Source organism: Ambystoma mexicanum, chromosome 6q, assembly GCF_040938575.1.
Source record: "Ambystoma mexicanum isolate Mex_15411 chromosome 6q, UKY_AmexF1_1, whole genome shotgun sequence".
Lineage (NCBI taxonomy): Eukaryota > Metazoa > Chordata > Amphibia > Caudata > Ambystomatidae > Ambystoma > Ambystoma mexicanum.
The window spans coordinates 379,254,587-379,276,872 of NC_090937.1; the positions used below are offsets into that span (position 1 = coordinate 379,254,587).

Below are 22,286 nucleotides of genomic sequence, written 5' to 3' on the forward strand. Positions count from 1 at the left end.
TGTCTTGCCTCCTATCAGATGCAGCTTGAGTTTACCGTTTGGTAACACATAACACACGCAACGGCCTTTTCTACGCGTGTTACTAAGTCCAGGAAGAAAGAGGCTCTAGCCAACCACGGCCTCACCAAAAGGAACGACCCGACCCCCTGTCAAAGTCCCAACCAATCAGTGCTCGTCGATGCATCAGGAAGGGCGGGGCCTGGCAGTGTTTGTAAACAGATAGCCAGAGGAGGAGTATATAGTGTGGACCGGGACCGCTCGAACTTTCAGAGAAGGCTCGCCGAGGTATATAGCGTGTTCTTCCCCACAACTTCACCCAACCCCCGAGTGTGTTCAAACCCCACATCAGCATGGAGGCGGCGCGGGCGGAGGAGCCCGTCACACCTTGGCAGTGGCTAGCCTGGCTGCTGCCCGGGGCCGTATTTCCCGCTGCTGAGACGGAAGGCACCTCATGGGCCAAACTGCTGACGCTGGCCGCGGTGCTGCTGGTGCTGCGCTGGCTCCTCTCCAGCCTGTGGAATTATGGCCGCCTACTCTTCACCAAAGCACCCCCAGGCCCTCGTCCATTGCCCCTGGTGGGTAACGTGGGTGCCATTTTGGCTCCGAGCTGGCTGCTGTCCAAGCTTAGTGGCATCGCCGGCGGAAAAAAGGTGAAGCGCGGTCTGGGGTTTCCCGTCAATGGGTCCGTTGTGCCCCCTCACCTTTTTTTCACTAGTTTGACGAAACTGTACGGAAACATCTTCTGCGTGTACATTGGCACTCGCATGTTGGTCTTTCTTGGTGACTTCCCCACGGTGCGCGACGCCATGGTCAACCACGCCGATGTGTTCTCAGACAGGCCCAGCGTGCCCATGGTCAACTTCATCACCAAGAGGAAAGGTGAGGAGACGTGTTCATTGACATGACGAAGGGATCGTGTGTACAATATAAACCTACATTTTTCTCAATAAATCGAACATCTGTATATGTAGCCATAAAAAGATTTTTGGAAGCACTGTTCACGGTATAATGCCGGATGTGGGAAATGTTCACAGATGAGAGCCTATTTGTATTCGTAAAGGTTATGCAAATTTGTTCCTTTTTCTCTTTTTTGTTTTCTAATTGTAAAGACTTTTTAATAAGAAAAATGTACAAATTTATGTAAGGATAATTCTTTTTTATGTGTTGTAAAGTTGATAAATCAGCTAAAACAACTATTGATAAAAAAAATATATATAAACCTACATTTCGATGGGGGTGACTTCAGAAACTGTGTGGGGGCAAACTCGGTAGTTGCAACTGGGTGGGGCAAACTGGGTAGTTGCCTGGCGTGGGGCCCAAGTAAAGCGCAATGTGCCTGTGAGAATGGCAAAGTGATTGGATTCAAAGATAACCTACACATTTAGTTGCTTTGATAATTTTTATATCCAAAGTCCAGGTGCAGGCTCCGTTTATTTCTCACAAAAATGTGAATGCCATTGAATACTTATTTTCCATACCAACATTATAGAAAGTCAGTATTCTATTAAAAACATGGAGGCGAAGGATTATGCTTTCTCTCTTCACTTTAAACTCGAGCAGCATTAAAACTATTACAACCATATACAAATGTACACATTAAAAACTACATTTCCCAGTGAATAGTCTTTTTGTGTGTAGTTCATTTTTGATATTTCCAACTAGAACACGTGACATTTCAACCAATCCTGACACTCCTAGTCCATTATCTTCCTTTCTATTCCTCTGTCCTTTCTCTTTCTTTGTATCCAACTTTAAGACTTGCACCCCAACCGGAAGAGACTACATTATGCCGTGGCCTTCTCTTTCCTTGCTCATCATCATCCTGTTGTCATCATCTCCATTTCTGTAATCAAATAAGAAGCTGAGGCTAGCTGTAATAGGGTGGGCAATCATTATGAAACAGCAATCTTTCACAACATTAGTATTCCATATGCATAACAACTATTTAATAAATTCCATATAATGATTGAACGGGTGGGATAATCCTTCGCCTTTGTGTCTTTAATAGAATCTAGACTTTCTATAATGTTGGTATGGAAAATCAGTATTCTATGTCAAGACCGAAGGCTCGGATTATGCTTGTTCAAAGCTTACTTACCACCAACGTAGACATCTCATTTATTGGTCTAAAGTAAAATAGTTTTAACGTTGGCTCCCTTGACCAGTCTGCTGCCTTTAGGATGTCCTCCAACCTAGATCCTGCGTTATATGCTTTAGACGTAATGCCTCCTCCATTGGAATGTGCCCCGTAGATTCCAATGCCAATGCCCGCCTGGAGCATACACCATCTAACCCATCTCGCTAGGGTCACCCCTGCTACGGCCTTGAAAGTTTTCCTTAGTGAGATGAACAATTGGGTTACCCCAGTTGCTCTAAGAGTACCTGTATTTCTGCGTAAATTTTCAGACACTGGACCAGGCATAATTTAGGTTGTTCCGGAAAAGCAGAGTAGGAAACTGTTCTGATACCTGTCTTAGTTCTCGTGTTAATAAACACATTCAGCACTGTATTCACGTCCCATGTCTGTGTCTATTTGGGTAACAGTAGTAAAGTCTCACTCCTCTGAGGAGTCTACTGTTAAGCAGAAACCTGTGCAGTTCCCTCTGGGACCACTGCAAAAGATTTAGGCTTACAGGTATTTGGCAGTAAACCTACTTGGTTGCAGTCTGTACCACACAGGTTCACCTGGTAGCTGTGGCTGAGCAGTCAGACTTCCCTCAAGAAGAGTTAGGCAGTATGTGGAGTATACAAGATAGGGCAATTTACACAGTAGAACAAGCAGACACGGAAAAGAGCTTGTGTGTAAAGATATATAATTATGTATTTTAAGGACACATCTATGAAAACACACTGGCACTAATACGGCAAACAACTTCAATTACTATAAGTATATCAATCCCCTAACAATATTTCGACAAGTCTAGGTTCAACGGCACCACTTATTTGCAGACAGAGGTGAATGCTTTAACCTAGATGGCACTCTAATATTCGTTAGAACGGGAGAGAAAAGGCAGGGTATGAAACCAACTCGGTACCAACACTTTTACGAAGCAAATGCAAGGCAGGGTCTACTGTGGATTACAAAGTTCAGAGGCCAGGCCCACTCGGAGAGAGGCAAGGCGATATGTCCCAACAAGTATCACAGTGGAAACGCACTTCGAGTCTTTGTAGCAAATTGTCACAGGAAGGTTGGACCAGTTTAGAACAAAAAGTTAAGAAGGTCTGGAGGCGACCCAATGGGAAGGTAAGGATTTAAGACACCTCACGCTAACCGTCACAAGGGAAGCCAAGCGGACACGGTACCTTGTAAGTGCAGAGACAGCTCCGGCGGGACAGTTGTTCCTGGTGGTGGATACAAGTTGGGGCTTTGCCAAGAGATGAGATGATCTCGTCGTCGAAGGAAAGTTGAAGATCGTTGCACCACCAGGGAAGAGACCAGCCGCGGAGTGCTCGGTCACAAGGCACCACCTTTTGGTCGCGGTATGGGCTAGTGGCTATCCGGTTGCCGGGGTGCTCAGCACAGGCAATTCGACCACTACACCCTGGAAGCGAAGAAAAAGCAAAGGGACGTGTTGTTCCCACCAGTCAGGGTGAGAAGACTCTCCAGCGGGGAGATCTCCTCTGTCGTTGGGAAGTGTTGAGTCGGTTCAGCAGGGCTCCACCGGAGGTGTCGTCGTTGCAGGTCGGCTCAGCTTTACCCTCGTCGGATTCTTAGGTCCTGTGGCGACTTCTGAAGATCCAGTCCCAAAAGCCCTGCTTTTATGCAGCAAACCCCCATTCATTCAGCCTAGCTGTCAATCAAAACACGCTAAGTGGTGAGCCGGGTGGCTCACCTCTTGGGCCAATCACACCAGAGTGCGACTTGAGTTGGCAAGGCAACTCAGTCCAGGGTGCCTAAACCCCATCCCACACCCCCTGTGGTACCCAGACAGAATGGCACCACTCTGGAGGGCTTCTGTGTAGAAGCCCGTCAAAAGTGGAACAAAGGGCTCAACCTTTGGTTCGGAGTTACCGAGGTGAACACAGACGCCATTTTAAAAGCCGAGTTCTGGCAGAAAATACCGACCGGTAGATTTATTTAAGACAAATAAATCGATGGTATGTTAGAGACTAACGGGAAAAAGTATTAGCCTCCAACAATGGGAAGAATCCCATAGTGTTATATTTGGGGTCGAATATAACAAGTAGTTTCCACTGCCACCAGCCAAAACTCGACGAGGGGGGACGGTACAGTGCCCCCTCGAATAACAGACCCAGGGGTAATCGAATTACCCCTACTAGTACGTCCACAATAGGATGGTTTGTACTAGTTCTGTTAGTAAAGTTAGGTCTAGTAAAGCCAATGGTGACTTTACATGCCCTGGGAGACAGTAGTCAGTCCCAGGGTATGGAGTCTATGGTGGGGGTCCTCTAGGACGCCCCAGTGTTATGGCACGGAGGGTGCGGTGTAACACACATAGTAAAACACGTGATACCCTATGGAGTAAAAGACCCCATAGCCCATAGAACACATTGACATGCACAAGAATCAACCCCATTAATGTCCAAGAGTGGGGGAAAAGAGTCTCACTCTTGGCAGGATGGAAAAAAACAAACTCCAGAAATCCAGCAAAGCTGCTAGGGGACTCACTAGGTTAGGAAATTCAGCCTAAACAGAGAATTCTCCCTAACATCTACATACAAGTGGGTGTTCTCCTACCGCCACATTCTGTATCTTGGGGTGGCCAACAGATATGGCTGATCTACATGTGTTTACGGTTCTGTATGCCTTGCCTTGTGCTGCCAAAGCCGCCAGTGAATTTTCTATCTGAGTTACATCTGTTTTAGTGGGATGTATATGCCTTTGCACGCGCCAGCTACTCCACGGTGTCCAGGCCAATCTGTGGGCCTTTCTGGTACCCGCAGCCCAAGCTTCCTCAATGAATTTTTTCAGCGGCTCCCGAAAGTCCTGGCTTCTGCCAGGCTTCCAGGAAATCGCCCACGCAATCAGTCTCAAGTCCCCTTTCTGGTTCAGCGTATGACTCTCTCCCACTGGATTCCGTATCAGTTCCATGGACTAGGGCAGTATCAGTGGTTTGTCAATTGACGATTCGAGAAGGTCCGGGAACCATACCTGACTTCTCGAGACTGGCGTTACTATTATTAGCGTCGCCTGTTGTCTCCTGACCTGTGCTACCGCTCTCAGAATCATTGCGAATGGGGGGAAAACATATTACTTGTCTGGTCCCTACTTCCGTAGAATTGCATCTGTTGCCTCTGCTGCTGGATCCGACCTCCAGCAGAAGAAGTGACTCAGTTGCACGTTCAGCCTGGATGCAAAAATATTGTCCTGCATTGTCCCCTCATTTCCATTAGTGACAGAAACCCTGTACTGTCTAGTGGCCAATCGCTGGCATCATGTCTCGAATTCCAGTCTGCCACCTCGTTCTGCAGACCTGGGAGATATTCTGCTGTAATGCTTATCTTGTTCTCTAGGCAGATGTGCCAGAAATCCTTTGCCAGTTCCTCCAGCATCCTGGACTTCGTCCCGCCCAGCCTGTTTATGTAGCGCACTGCGGAGACATTGTCCATTTTCAGTAATACGCAACAGTTCACCTCATCATCATTCTGTTGTCTTCACCTGCATTTCTGTAAGCAAATAGGAAGCTGAGGCTAGTTATAATAGGGTGGGCAATCATTATGAAACAGCAATCTTTCACAACATTAGTATTCCATATGCATAACATCTATTTAATAAATTCCATATAATGATTGAACGGGTGGGACAAACCTTTGTCTTCGTGTCTTTAATAGAATCTTGACTTTCTATAATGTTGGTATGGAAAATCAGTATTCTATGTCAAGACCGAAGGCTCAGATTATGCTTGTTCAAAGCTTATTTACCACCAACGCAGGCATCTCATTTATTGGTCTAAAGTAAAATAGTTTTAACGTTGGCTCCCTTGACCAGTCTGCTGCCTTTAGGATGTCCTCCAACCTAGATCCTGCGTTTTATGCTTTAGACGCCATAGCTCCTCCATTGGAATGTGCCCCGTAGATTCCAATGTCAATGCCCGCCTGGAGCATACACCATCTAACCCATCTCGCTAGGGTCACCCCTGCTACGGCCTTGAAAGTTTTCCTTAGTGAGATGAACAATTGGGTTACCCCAGTTGCTTTAAGTGTACCTGTATTTCTTCGTAAATTTTCAGACACTGGACCAGGCATAGTTTAGCTTGTTCCGGAAAAGCAGAGTAGAAAACTGTTCTGATACCTGTCTTAGTTCTTGTGTTAATAAACACATTCAGCACTGTATTCACGTCCCATGTCTGTGACTATTTGGGTAACAGTGGTAAAGTCTCACTCCTCTGAGGAGTTTACATACAAGTGGGTGTTCTCCTACCGCCACATTCTGTATCTTGGGGTGGCCAGCAGATATGGCTGATCTACATGTGTTTACGGTTCTGCATGCTTGCCTTGTGCTGCCAAAGCCGCTAGAAAATTCACTATCTGAGTTACATCTGCTCTAGTGGGATGTATATGCCTTTGCACGCGCCAGCTACTCCACGGTGTCCAGGCCAATCTGTGGGGCTTTCTGGTACCCGGAGCCCAAGCTTCCTCAATGAATTTTTCAGCGGCTCCCCAAAGTCCTGGCTTTTGCCAGGCTTCCAGGAAATCGCCCACACAATCAGTCTCAAGTCCCCTTCCTGGTTCAGCGTATGACTCTCTCCCACTGGATTCCGTATCAGTTCCATGAACTGGCGCAGTATCAGTGGTTTGTCAATTGACAATTCGAGAAGGTCCGGGAACCATACCTGACTTCTCCAGTCTGGCGTTACTATTATTAGCGTCGCCTGTTGTCTCCTGACCTGTGCTACCGCTCTCTGAATCATTGCGAATGGGGGGAAAACGTATTACTTGTCTGGTCCCTACTTCTCTAGAAATGCATCTGTTGCCTCTGCTGCTGGATCCGACCTCCAGCAGAAGAAGTGACTCAGTTGCGCGTTCAGCCTGGATGCAAAAAGTTGGCCCTGCATTGTCCCCTCATTTCCATTAGTGACAGAAACCTTGTAGTGTCTAGTGGCCAATCGCTGGCATCATGTCTCGAGTTCCAGTCTGCAACCTCGTTCTGCAGACCTGGAAGATATTCTGCTGTAATGCTTATCTTGTTCTCTAGGCACATGTTCCAGAAATCCTTTGCCAGTTCCGCCAGCATGCTGGACTTCGTCCCGCCCAGCCTGTTTATGTAGCGCACTGCAGAGACATTGTCCATTTTCAGTAATACGCAACAGTTCACCTTGTCTTGGGTCCAGCACCTTACTGCGAAGGACCCCGTCATCAGTTCCAGACAATTGATATGGAGCTATAGCTCCTTCCCTGACCACCTGCCTCCTGTTGTCATCTCTCTGCACCGGTCCTACAGCCCCAACGGCTGGCATCTGACTCTATGATGAGGTATGGGGATGAGCGAAATATCGATCTGCCATTCCAGACCTCCATGTGCCTGAATCACCACCATAGTTCTGTCCTTGCCTCAGAGGAGATCAGGACTCTCTGTACGATAACCACTTTCGCAAGTGTTGGATCTTCATGGGGCTGCAGAGCTATGTAGTGTACTGGCCCCTGGATGGATGATGCTAGTCTCCCTACCAATCTGGCTAGCTATCTGAGCGATAACTCCTCTCTTGCTATTATTGGGCTGATCTCTTTCTTGATCATGTTTACTTTGGCTATAGGTAGGCTGAGCATGGCTGTTCTCGTGTCTATCACAAATCCTAGGAACTCTATTGTCTGTACTGGTTTTAAAGCGTATTTCTCCCAATTTATGGGAAATCTCAGATTCTGCAATAGATGAATTGTTACCTCAGTTTGTTGCTCCAGCGTCAACCTGTCCTGCCCCTCAGACAAAAGTCGTCTAGATACACTATCAGTCTGATGCCCTGTTCTCTCAGGTGACTAACCACTGTCCTCGTCAATTTTCTAAATGCCCAAGGCACTGACGCTAGACCGAATGGGAGGCATGTGAATTCCCACTTCTGGCCTCCCCACCAGAATCAGAGGAGCCTCTGATGTTCCTTCGCTATTGGGATCGTCAAGTAGGCATCTTTGAGGTCTATCGTGACCAGCCAATCCTCTGTCTGTAACATGTATCTCAAGAGATGGATGCCTTGCATCTTGAAATGTCTCTATACTATGAATACTTTTAAACTTCTTAAGTTTATCACTACACTCTGTTTCTTTTTGCACTTTACGAAGAACATATTGCTTACAAACTCGTTCGAGGAATCGGACACTAGTGCAATGGCACCTTATTATTTCCTTGTCTAATAACATTTTGTCTTCCTTGCTGAACCTTATGGGTCTCGGGTATTCTATCTGTACTGGATCTTGCCAAAATTCGAGCTGGAAACCCTGCACCGTCTCTTCTACCCATGTATCTCCTGATAACTCTTGCCAGCTTTCTAAGAACTGTGCAGTCCTCCTCCCTATTACTGGGGTCCCTGTATCTACTGGTCGATTGTGTAATACTGTGATCAGTCTCACCTGTGTTTGTTGACCTCTGTTGCTGCCTCTCCAGCCTCTGCCTCTACCCCTTCCTCTCGACTGAAAGAAGGGGTTGTGTCTGCACTCCTTGATTTCTCCAGTCGTTTCTGCTATTGTAGTTGGGCCTCTATGGGGAGTAGCGGCTGGCGAGCGGCCCCTTCCTCTGCCAGCCCTTCCGAAAATCTTATGCCCAAAGATTCTTAAGGATGCCTATGCCTTGTCTATCGCGGCGTAAGTATTCGCGACCTTCGCCATCTCCTTTTGGGGTCTATTTTGACTAAGATGGACCTTCGTCTTTCCGTTATTAGGGCGTCATTAGCATTACCGAACAGGCATATTTCCCTCTGCGCCCATCGCGCTAGAATCTCCGGGTCTACCCTCTGTACTGGCTGTCTTGCTTCTTCTGCCATCTGCCAGATTTTTGTTATTGGACCTAGGACATCCAGGAGTTTATTCTGGCATGATCGCCAGGATCTATCTATCTCCTTCTTGATGTCCCTACCGTAACGCCACATCAAGGATAACATCTCATCTACTTCTGGCGTTTCCGCCATACCCTCCGGCACTTGAGGCCTGGGTCATTCCACCCAGAGCTTGCATCTGGCCTCTTTTGACAGGGGGTTACAAATCCTCCTTTTTATATAATTTGCAATCTTACCGGGGGGCTCCCACTCCGCCGACCTGGGATGGTTAAGAGAATCCATGTCGAATACTTCGCCCATCTCTTCCTCCTCCCTTTGTCTTTTCCTTTTCTTGGCAGCCTTGCTCTTGTTAGGAGGGCTTGGGGAAGAATGTCTCGCTCTTCTGAGCTTTCTTTTGACTTCTCGTCCCACTCTTCCTCATCCAAGTCTTCTGACTAGGACTCCTCATTCGTGTATATCTTGCCTCTCCTCGCCCAGGACCTCACTCTTTTCTCATTCGTTCTCCTGCGTGGTGTGCCTGGGTGGCGCGCGGGGGTTGGCTGCTGTGGGCCTTTGAGGCTTTTTTCTTTCCCCTCCAGTATCTCTCTGGGGCTTCCCCTCTTGGGGCCTCCATCCCCTGGTTCAAAGTAATTAGGTCTTCCACCAAGCTCCTCCCCTGGGACAGTGCACCCAATCCTGTACCCAGTACACATTGTATTGCTTGTCCCTTGTTGGACGCTGTCCTTTGTCTAGTACTATAGGGTTCCCCAAACTCTTCGCTGGAGCTGTGCATTTTATAATGCTGGTGGGTCTCTGCAGGTTTACTGGGTTTGCACCCATTCAAAATGCAGATTTTGTGGGTCTGGGTCCTCTTATTGTTGCAGTTTGTCTTGGGTTTGTGCCTGTCTCTTGTGCATAGCACCTGTCTAAAAACAGCTGCTGCCTTCCCAGCCTGACTGCAGGTTAATTTTAGTCTCGACCGACACTGTTCTCTGTCGGTATTATTCTAAGCCACCGGGTGGCGCTCTGTTGTTGCTGAGCTGAAGTGTTCTCTTGACGGCGCAATGAACGGCACCTTACCTGTGCTCACGTTATTGCGCGTGTGGAAATACCTCTTCTGAGATATTTCTTCACTCTGTTGCTCACTGAAGCGTTCTATCTCTCTTTCTTATTGCCCCGAAATGTGATCATTGAACCCCGGAACCTTTATTGGTCCCGTCGCGCTCATTAGGTAATTAAATCTAATTTCTCTGCCTGTGGATAAGCTCTGCCAATCTCTTTGTCGGTGCATCACACTGCCTGTCCGCCCTAGGCTATGTAATCTAAATGATTCGCACAGTCCACACACCATATATCGATACAAGATCGTATAATGAGGTAAATCACTTAACTGGCTGCCCGAGCAGCAAATAAAGAGGAAGGACAGAGGAATGGAAAATAATATAATGGACTATGAGTGTCAGGATTGGTTAAAAGGTGTCACGTGTTCTAGTTAGACATATCAAAATAGACTACACATAAAAAGACTATTCCTTGTGAAATGTAGTTTTTAATGTGTACCATTTTTTATATGGTTGTAATAGTTTCAATGCTGCTCTAGTTTAAAGTAAAGAGAGAAAACATAATCCTTTGCCTCCGGTCTTGACATAGAATCCGTGATTACCTTCATTTGAGTGTGTAGCTTTCCTACCTTATGCAGTTAACTTGCTACTTTGCACTCCTAGTTCGAGGCAAAATGATTCTTTACTGTGTTTACTCTGCTGATTTAACTACAGTCCCCCACTAGCATTGTAGTTCTCTGGTGCAATACTTATTTGCATTTCAGTCGTGAGAGGGACCAGCCGGTCTGTGGCAGTCTGTGGTTGCAGCAGTGATTATACCTGTTCTCTATAACCATCATAGGTTTAAATTGACATATTATGCATTTGTTAGCCCTGATTAAGGCCACAAAAGCTAAGTCAGCTGTGCAAGACCTGCAGGGGGATCACTTACTGCTTAGTGCGCTCTCCTCTGCTATAGTAAAGCGTTATCTAGATGAGGCAGTAGCTAGCTTAACGCATCCAGTTGATATTATGGGACCCCTAAAATCTGCAGCATTAGCATATGGGAGTATGTCAGCCCCAGCAATGACAACAGCTTAATCTCTTATAAAAGCACCCTTCGGGACATAGACAATTACTCAACAAGAAAATGTTGTAAATGATGCTGAGCAATCAGTCATAATAACCACACGGGATAACATTTAATGTGACTAATCTGTCTCAGGGCAATGATTTACAACTACAAATGACTTGTAGTGTTCGCTTAAAAATATTACTACTTAATACTGGGTCCCTACTGAAACATGTGCGAGACATAGCCACTTACATTGCTCATCACGATTTTGATGTATGTGCTCTTACTGAAAGATGGTGTCGTTCTGCAGCAGGCCCTGTGTTAGCGCTTGGTATTCCTCCAGGCTATGATATTCTGTATCAGGATAGACTGGATGGAAAAGGAGGTGGGGTTGCTTTTATTTTTAAAAGTATTCTCGATGTATGGTGGACTGAATGTCCGGATATCGAGGGCAGTGAATTATTAGATGTAAAAATAAGAACTAACGCCAAAATGACATATAACCTGATTCTGGTTTATAGACCGCCTTCTTCTATGTCAGAATTTTCAACTCAATTGTGTAACCTCCTACTCCCTAACATTAAATCTAACACCAAGGCCCTGGTCGACTTTAACGTTTGGTTGGGCAATGTGAATGATTCACATGCCAGATCTCTTGAGAATGCTTTGGGAGACCTGGGCCTCAAACAACTTGTTAAAGTGCCTACGCATATCAACAGGAACACCTTGGATTGGGTGGCCATACACAATGCCAATACCACTGATGTGCTGAACACCCTGTGTCCCTGCTCGGATCACTTTTTTATACACTTTGCAATTTTTGTGAAAAGGTACCCAGGAAAAGGGAGGTGAAAAGAATTACTATTGAATCAAGGAATTTTGGGAAACCTACGCCAGAGATACTGAGACCTTGGCTATAACCTCTAGCTGAGAAAATCAAGGGGCCTCATTACATCACACACAGCGAACCCGCATACCAGGCAAAAGCCTTAAGACCTCCATCGAGGATCTTAGAAATTGCCATGCGGCATATTTGAACAACTTGGGATTCTTCCCATAGATCAAACCCATCTGCCTTGATAAAGACCCTTCGGGGTTGAAATATGTGTCAACTGACCATCGTCTCTAGACCAAGTTTCTATAACATGGATAATAAAACCACACAATGAAACGCAGCAATCTGCGTAAGATCATTTTTATCTACAAGGGTCAAATACTTTTTCTAACTGCAAGGTAACCAGGACCTTTCTGCAAAATATTCTGTAAGAAGCATTGGGTTTGCTTCTTCCACCCTGTGACCTTGCAAAATAACAATTGAAAACACCCTAGAAATACACAGAGCTCAACACAGGAGTGTTCAGGTTCTAGAACCCACTCTTTACCCCCGTAGGCTCATTAGATTGTTGCCGGTCCGGAAACAAGGGTGCCAGTGAGGTTACTGGCACCCTTGTTTCCGGAACGGCAAACTACGTGTTTGAATGTCAGAGCCACTGTGCCCAACAGGTCTAACAGCAGTCACAGTAGGCAAACCCTTCATGGTAGCACCGGCACTGTTAGCAACAGTGCCGGTGCTTCCATGTCCCCACTTCCATAGAGTCCTATGGGACTCTACAGGAATGCGGATTAACAAATAAACCAGCGACTGACTTCCCGGCCGCTGGACTCGTAATGAGATTGTGGTACCGGGAAGTCAGGCAACAGTACATTTTTATGGGTCCAGCGGCAACCCGCCAGTAGCACCGACAGGGTTACTGCTGGACCCGTAATGAGGCCCAAGGACTTAGGCATCAACAATATCATCACAGAATACTACCAGCAAACCATGCAAAAGGCTATTAATACCTTAGCACCACTAAGAACTAAGCAGGTGGCAGAGAGACAGGCTAATGCCTGGTTTACTCCAGACCTACAAACGCTTAAGAGCACCAAAACGAAGTGCCTTCACACATGGAAGTCTTCACAGGCTGAGTATGATAAGGAGGCATATAGGTTGGCAGCCAACAAATTTAAAGAAGCAGTTATAGCAGCAAACAAACATGTTTTTGATGATAGGATTGATAATGCACCATCAGAGTCTAAAGAACTCTTCAAAACTTTGAAAGATTTAGAAAATCCGTGTCAGAGCAGATAGTATTACTAAAGATGCTGCCTGGTGCACATCTCTACAGGAAGCAATATTTGGAAAGCTCAATCGGGTTAAACTTAATATGGAAATCGCTAAGAAGTCTATCGATCCCGTTATAGTGAAATCAGCTTCTGCGATATACCTTTGTCATTGTAAAAGCAGTTTAATTTTAAAACTATTCTGGAATCTGAATTGCCACTGATCATTAAAAACCTCACACCTGCAAGGGGGATGTGTGCCCTGCAATGGTGATAAAAACATGCTCTCCCCTATTGATATGCACTTTGTGTACATTTGTAAATGCTTCCTTGAGTGAAAATCATGTTCCAAGGTGCATTAAGATAGCTTGGACTACTCCTTTGCTTAATTAAAAAGTCTAGCCTGTGCCCAATTACACAATGGAACTATCAGCCCGTTAACAAAACACCTTTTATTGAAGATCCTGGATCGTGTAGCATATCTGCAAGTTGTGACACACTTGAAGATTAAAAGGATTCTGAATAAGTGGCAATTGAGCTTAAGGGAAAATCATGGCACTGAAACAGCTTTGTTTGATCTTAAGTATAGATTGCTCAGATCATGGACAAAGGGCAGACGGCTGTGTTGACGCTGTTGGATCTTTCTGCTGCCTTTGACCTGGTGGACCACACTTTGTTGGTCTTCAGGTTAAGGGAAGTGGCTGGTTTTTTGGAGGATGCTGCCGTCTGGATTAAGTATTTTCTGAGTAACTGCTGGTGCAGAGTTAGTAGTAAGGTTGCAGAAGCTGAATCTAGAGGATGTTAAAACCGTTAATAAGATATATGGACTGATTCAATCTTGAATGGCCAATAACGGTCTAGCACTTAACACAGAAAAAACAGAGCTAATGGTGAATGGTGATTGAAACAGAGGCATACATACAAACTGATTACACCCATTTCCGAGTTGCAGGATGCAATATTAAAACTAAAGAAAAAGTAAAATCACTGGGTGTCTACTTTGATCAAAATTTAAATATGCAGGCCCATGTGAGCAGTCTGGATTTATCCTCTGCATATTATATCAAGCTGCTGGTGCAGTTGTGTCACTATATCTCCAGATTTAATTGTGAGGCTATAGCAAGAGCTATAATTGGGTCCAAAATCGACTATTGCAGCAGTCTGTTGGTGGGTAAAGCTAAATCGAAGTGTAACCGATTTCAAAAAGCAAACACTAAATAAATAAAATAATTCATACAAAACAGTGCAAAATAGGAGAGATCATGTGCCTGAAGCCAGGCATAGTTTGCGCTCTCTACCTATAGAGGAAAGAATTGACTTTCGGCTCTTGCTTATTATACACAAATGTATGATGAGGAACTAGACCATTATATCTGAGTGAATCAAATACTCATACTCTTAGATCAAATAACACCAACCAGCTTAATAATACCAGCCTGCAAACTGATCCAGGTCAAGAAATGTGCTTTTGTGTGGCGGCCCTTAGGGCTAGGATTGCCATTCCGCCAGATCTTGGGGAGTTGAGATCCACTGTAATGTTTAGAAAGAGGCTGAAGACCTTGCTGTTTATATAACCTCTTTCTACTTGCCATATAAAAGTAAGGGCTCCATCTCCCTCTGTTTGGTGTTGCAGTTGTTGTGCTCAGTTTTTGGGATTTGTCATCAATGTTTGTTTGTTTCTGTCGGCGCCCTTAAGCCTCAGGGTCAGTGGTGCACGATACACATAAATGAAAGTAAAGTAAAGGGGACCAGGCAGAAGTACAGTGTGCCACTAATCCATCTTGCTATCCAGTGATTTAATTGCTGGAGAAAAACATTGAAAGTGACTCGATATTTTTTTAAGGGCATTTTCCAACACTTTCCCCAAATATTGCCAGACTGGAGTCCTAAAATATGTTGGGAAGGGTGTTTAGTGCCTCTAAAAAAAAATATCAAGTCGCCCTCAATGTTTTTCTTAGCGATTATATCACATATAACCATCCAACTTCAACATGTTACAAATCATACATTTCTGTTCATTATACCATTATTCGCCAGTATAAAAACATTTACACGCTGGCTGTGCCCTTATATTTCCATTCTGGCTGCACCAAAATATGCCAATATTCCCATATATGAACATACTCATGTTTGCTTTGCGTATAATGCCGGTAATGATACTATAATAAAACACGTCTATCCCAGTAAAACATTTCAAGCTACAGTGATAAATGACTAGACTAGCTGCACTAAAATGCTATTCTAGCCATATAACACATCATGCTTACTTTATAATGGATGTCCACTTAAATGTTCTGTTTAGCGAAATTCCCCTTTCCCCACCCGTCCCTCTCCCACCAAACACTACACGCCCACCTTCTACCAACCAGAATCAACTCCTCTGCCCAGCATAACACCTAAGCGCGCGCACACGCAATTACACATTCACTCCCTCATTTAAACATCACATTCGCTCAATACACTCTAACTCGCTCATTTACATGCACCTAGCACCCCCATACATCATACACTCATTCATGTACACACACATGAGCTTAGAGCCTTTTGGGTAACACGCATGCAGTGGATTGGATGCAGAATAACTCTGACACCCAATAATCGAACCAACTCCGGAAGATTGCAAAGTTTACTGTGTTAATATCAATTGTCTAAAAGAGGGAGTTACAACGGACATCAACGGAAGTTCACTCAGTTATCTCCTAACATTTTGCATAACAAACACATTTATATACAAAAAATGTGTCATTAGTGATGTCATGCTACGTGGCAAATGAGAAAAACATAAGAGGGGTTGCGATAGGATCAAGGGGAACATCTAAGTATACTTTCTATAAGGGGTGAGGTTGTGATTGGATATCTACTGTCAGGTGGACAATTTATAGCTACCTCCTAAAATGTGTCATCTTCAATACTATTAAGTACATAGTACATCATTGGCTCTCAAACTATAAGGCTCTTCGTTATACGGCCCTCTACAATCGTTTGGCACGCTCGTGCCGTGTCTGGAACATTCGGTTCACTTAGCAGCACGTGAGCTCAGACCCAGGTGCGAGGAGGTAGACTTGACTTTACCTCCCCACCCAATTAGCACAACACCTCTCAACACCAATGCCTTCTTCCATGAAGATTGTCTTTGAACTTGGCCTTGCAGAGTATTCTTGTCTCTGGTCATATAAGGAAGTGTGGGCACGCACTATCTTAGTTATGGAACTTAATGCCCAACTCTATTTTCATCCTTGGCTCACGTGACAGGACACCACGATTTGGACCATTTTTCAACATTAAACGTCTTAAATGAATAAAACTTGGCACGCATGGTGTTCTTTCTTTGCACCTTAACAAGGGATGATTCAGCTTCTTACGTTCACTGTCTTTGAGAATAGATAATCGGCCATGGCTGCCTTGAGCTTTGGTACCAGGCCAGACAGCCTTGCCACTCGGGTCCACAATCTCAGCTAATTCTCGGCCTTTCCTCTACATGGGTCTGGGCTTACTAAATTCGTGACACTGATGTCCAGCTTCTATACAATGGCGGCTCCGCCTGCATTCTATTCACTACGTATAGCCAGCTTCTAAGATTACTTAATCTACTTGCGTTGCTGCATCTGTACAGTTATTGAACGGCTTGCATTTTCTGCAGTGCGTCACACATGCAATCTTCTCACATATGAACTTTTCCTTGATTCTTAACTTCGTCATAAGTTTCTATAGGGTCCATGCATTTTCTTCAGCCAGTCTTTTTAGTGCGTCACGCTCGTCTCTTGTCATGTCACCAGCTCCTCTTTCGCTCTTTCTCATATTCCTTCAGGGAGTTCCTCCCTCAGATTGTTGTCTGTTTGGGAATACATTTGCTAGGGCTTTCTCAGAGGGTATCTTCTTTCGAATCTTCTCTGTGGTATGGTCACAGCTGCCGATGTCAAGCATGGCACAATCTCAGGCTTCCAACATACAGGAGGTAGGGGGTGGGGCTTCTTGCAGAGGCATTCATCTGCTCCTCTACACTCCCCCCTCTGGGCGATTCATCAACCACCTCTTCAACAATGGTCTCCGCATCTTGATATTTTCTCTTGAAGAAATGCTTCTTCAGAGTCCAGATTTTCATCACCCCCTTCAAGGTGCCGGCTGACTTCACATGTTCATCCACACTCCAGGTCATATAGCTGCACTGGCCATTTGGTTTACAACAGACTCATCGTCCCTCGTACTGCTTATGATTCTTTTGATATAGGAACTTTGTTCCTTCAGGTGCTACGATGCTGGCCTCTATGTATTTTCAGACATCTTCATCAGTCCATTCTTTGGGTCTAAACCCTGATTCGACATCGATCATGATCTTCATTCATACTGCCTTCTTTGCTGTCTTCTTACATTGGGCAATTATTATCTTGATTATACAGAATCCAAACATCACCATGAGCAATAATGCGCCAAGAACTTTGAAGATGTTTGCCTTCCACTACGGAATCCATGAGCATATGGACGCAAACCAACTGTCATATACAATGTCCTCTGTCTCATCTTCCATCTGGGTATGCAGGTTTGTCAACAGTGTTATGGTCTCTGTCAAGGTCCCATTCTCGTCATCATGAGAAGGTAGTAATGTGCAACAGTGCAGTCGGACACTTTTTGACAGCGAGAATGAATACTTAGTCCTGCCCTGGTCGCATATGACTTCGAGGAGGACAGTTTTGGAGAACACAATAGGATTTTGGAGGTTAGTTTTCTCTCCTTTTAGTTACCTTACGTACTGGTATGTGCACCGGGTATAAGATTTACACAGTCAACTATTGCCCAGCTTTTCGTGTTACCTTACAGGTACACAACTAAGCTGGAAATCTGGACCACATGATCAAGAAATCATAGGCTCTAACGCCCTAAAGAAGGATTCGAGCTGAATCTGAAACGCGTTGGCAAACATAAACTAACACCAGTGGAGCTGATTGGGACACATGTTTACTATTGTTATCAGAAATTTGGAAAAAGTTTTTGAAGTTATGACATTATGTTGTGTCATGATATAACACAACTAATCATTGTAAAACTGGAGCATTGGTATACATATGTTAAGTTTGTTTACTTTGGTTTAACTTTATCTGAAGAATTTCCTTTTCCTTCATGAAAATTATTTTAAAATGACACCTTGAAGATTATATCTTTGTAAACAATTTGAGTGTATTGATTTACCTTGTTTAATGAGTATCTAACTGATTTGTTTTATTTAAAGTTTGACATGAATCATGAAAATATGTGTTGGAACTTTCAGTCCAACTCAGGCTGGAAATTGAATACGCTTTGAATATTTTAATATTGCAAATGCAAATGTGTGACCCGAGCATATAGGTCGATGTCCCCCCATCCATTTGCAGAATCACTTAGGGATTCTTTAATCCCACAAGAGTGCATAGTGGGGTTACCTTTTGGCATACAACAGGTTTTTTTTAATGACTTTTCCTCCAAAGTCTCGACTGGTCTTGGGACTTTTGTACCCCTTTGCGCCTGAAATAATCTTATATATTCCATTTAGTCAGTAATTCTTTTTCTTAACCACACAAATTGTGAATCATGGAATACGATTTGAACTCGCTAGTGCCCCCGACGCCCCTATCTTTTTGTATTAACGTATGAATGTGCAACATCATGGCCCGATTTTGGCGCAAACTCCTCCTTCCATCGCTGTGATCATGTGAAGGACATATCTATTCTGAAAAGTCATCAGTCGTATGGCCCACAACTCTTCCTTGATAGCATTGAATCCCTTTATGGTGGTGTTGATTGTCTGCAGAAGCTTCCATCTGGTAATTTGCAACCATTTGGCATTGGCCATCGTCTGGATCTCAGACATGAATATAGTTGTAAATATTGACAGTCTTACTGAACAACCTATGCTTGTACGGGATGGATTCATACGCTTCTAAACATTTGGCTGAGAAGTAATTCTCTCTTCTGGTTCGATTAAGAAATTCAAGCGCTCTTCTCTTTCTCAAATGAGCATCTACCTTTGGAAATTCTCCAATATTCCAGTCACTCCGAGGAACCACTAATGCTGGAACATGAATGAGCACCAAGGAGCACGTCCCTCCCCAATTCTTGGGCAGCTTCATCTAGGCCATAGGCCCACAAGCCCTATTTCGATCAATCAGGACGGCTGTCCCTGCTCCCATTCTGGAAACGTCAACTGTACTTTTGCAGCCTATATTATCTCCCACATGCTTCTTTCCTTCTTTTCGGAAGCACAGTGTCGCATTCACCAGTGGAATCACAACCATTGGACCTGATTCATCTTCTACCCATGTCAACAGTTTGGCATGCTTAGCCCATGACTTCAAACACCCATTGTTTACTCTCTGTACCTTTTGCACATATTCTGACTTTAGTAGATGAGCTGCACAGGATATCAGTCCTCCTTCCCATCCCTTAGAATTCACCTGTCCATAGACTAAGACGTGAATTTGTTCCCAACATCCAGGTGATCCAGCTATCTCAGGGCATTCCATTCTCTTCATATCCTTCACAACCACCTTTTCCTGCCCGTCTGCAGGATACACAAGCATCCTGCTTTCCCATCCAGGTTGCTTTTCCATCTGTAAAGTCTTTATATAATCATCCTGGAATGAAAACAACCATTTCAACCTCCATCGCAAAGTGGTCCAACTTCCCTGGAATTGTCCTTGAGTCGTACATGCTGCAAGATGAATGAGACACCTGGCATCGTGTTCTGGAACTTCCCTGGAAATCTAAGTTTGTACTGTGTTCATGGCATAGGGTACTAGAGCACAAACATAGGAACTCTCCTTAGATGTTCTCTACCAACTTTCTCATGTGCTGATACCACATGTTATTACCCAAGTGTGCTGCATTGTCTAGTTAGGTATTTATTCCCTCATTATCCTCCTTCCTCCTCTGCATTTCTCTGATGTCTCCCAAATGTAAAGGTTGTGTAATACTCATGAAGCAGATCAAAAGCAGTTCTCCTAGTGGGGGGAACCATAAGGGCCTCTACATCAGTAGAAGTAAGCAAATCAAAAGTGGTTCCCGTAATGGGGGAACCAGAGTGGCCTCTAATGGGATAGAAACTGTGAAAAGTGAGCAACCGAAAGGCAGAGTGTAATCGTATAGGCATATAATAAGCACCAAAACATTGGCATCCATTTGTTTCGCCATTCTGATACTTGTGGCCCTTGTTCAATCTCTAGAAGTGTGCCAGCTTCCACATTTCTCATTTTTATGCTTGTAATTGTAAAATCTGTTCGATAATCGCAATTAGGAGTATTCGTATTACAGGGCCATTCTTGGGATCCTGTAAAAAAAGTGTGAATATCAACGTCTCTTCTGACGAGAGAAGGATACACTCGAGTATAAATATAAAAACAGCAAGCACAAGCCGATGCACATCACTGTCAGTTACTTTGATTTCTACCGTGGCCATTTTGGAAAGTGTTCTTTCTTTATTCATTTATTTTATAGAAGGGTAATCTGTATTCTATGGCTTTTTGGCTATTTTTGGGGTTGATTTAACTTTAATTTTATACACAGGCCTGGTACTTAGGATTTTTGTTTTGGGAGGTGCTTCTACAGCGTAACAGTGTTCCAGACACACAAAGTATTCCTACCTTGAAGGTTAGTCTGCTGTGTTAGGCTGTCACGGGTGAATAAACAAACTCAATCACGGACGAGACCCCAATTTAAGGATACCAATGGGGCGTCACACACACCGGACCTGGACACTTGGTCTTATCCTGTGATGTGGCGCTCAATAGGACTGCTTTTTCTTTACTTTCAATTAATTCAAATTGAGCCGATACCCGACCCATCTCACACCCCCTTTTACAAATACCCTTGGTCACACTGGACCAGGAACCATGCCGGTTGGTGAAAAATACAATATTTAGTCACAAAAATCACACGCATTTTAATATTGGGCAGCAATCACCAATGGGGTGATAATTACAATGGGAATGGAAGCAATGCACTTGGTTAACCTTCTAGTAGAACATATCCAAAGCACAATTGGATAGGAGCACTTTTGAATTAGGATAGATAGCACCCAAGTTAAGGTTTCCCCTTGCAATGTTCCTTCAACCACAAATAATCGAATTCTGAGTGGATAGAAAGAAGCAGCAAGTAGTCAGGGATAAGAGGCAGCAAACAGAACCCAAATCCGACCTTCCCTCACAAAAGGCCTAAAATGACACTCGGATTTTGATAAATAATTAATTATATGTGTTTTGAAATAATGCTGTGCATATTTTTTAGCACAGTATCAGGGATGTTCTATCACTAGCAACCATAAGGTAAGGTATCACAAAAGAATACTGTTCACAAAACAGATTTCAAATTGACAACCCAATGCAGTCAAATCATACGTTGGAAAGTTGCATTTTTACAAAGAAGCAGTTTTGAATGCAAAAACGTTTTTTTTTTTAAGACGCGTGAAAAACACTGAATTTGAATGCGGTTTTTGGCTGGGGAACAGATGTATATCACAGGGACAATATCAAAGTGAAAGGATGGTAGTAGCTGAAGGTTTGGATGAGATTTTCGGTGTGGAATGGGGTTCAGTTTTAGGAAAATAGATCAGTAAGAAAATCGGTTTTGAAAGAAAGGCAAATTTGACTTAAACTAAATTATCTAGACTCTCGGGGTGATTCATGGAATGATTGTGCGCCGAAATGTGTGGCACAAGAGTGAAAAAGCCAGCTCACGCGTGCGATTCGCACGCAAGCGATTCATGGAAGGCTCTGCGAATGGCTTTCCCGGGAGCTGTGCCAAATCTGCACTTACCTTACACGTCACTGCGTCTTTCCAAACGCTGTGCGCAACACGCACAGCAAAAGCGCACAACTACTAGCGCACACACCTAAAAAGGGGGCGGAACACGCGGAATGGGGAACAACGCGTGAAAATGTGGGCGTAACGGGGGAAGTACCGTTGGGAAATACACGCAACTTCCACACGCTCGCGAACAACACGCATTCATGGAATCGAATAGGGAAAACCTGTGCTCGAAAAAAGACACTCGCACGCACAAATACGCCTGCCACACGAAAGCAGGCAGAAGCGCCCCCGCGCAGTATAAAAGTGTGCACAAACAACAAACAAGCATATACAGCTACGATGAATGTCCCATTTCTACCAGCAGCAGTG

The 22,286-nt window shown here is 44.4% G+C and overlaps 1 protein-coding gene across 2 annotated transcripts in view; it reads left to right on the plus strand.

Annotated features, from left to right (window-relative positions):
- Positions 1-219: 219 nt before the first annotated feature.
- Positions 220-22,286, plus strand: part of CYP2U1 (cytochrome P450 family 2 subfamily U member 1) — a 515,971-nt gene continuing 493,904 nt past the window's right edge. For both annotated transcript variants that reach the window (XM_069630862.1, XM_069630863.1), the window contains exon 1: positions 220-879. In XM_069630862.1, the coding sequence (XP_069486963.1) occupies positions 351-879 (529 nt within the window). In that variant the 5' untranslated portion in view covers positions 220-350. The remainder of the gene's footprint in view (positions 880-22,286) is intronic.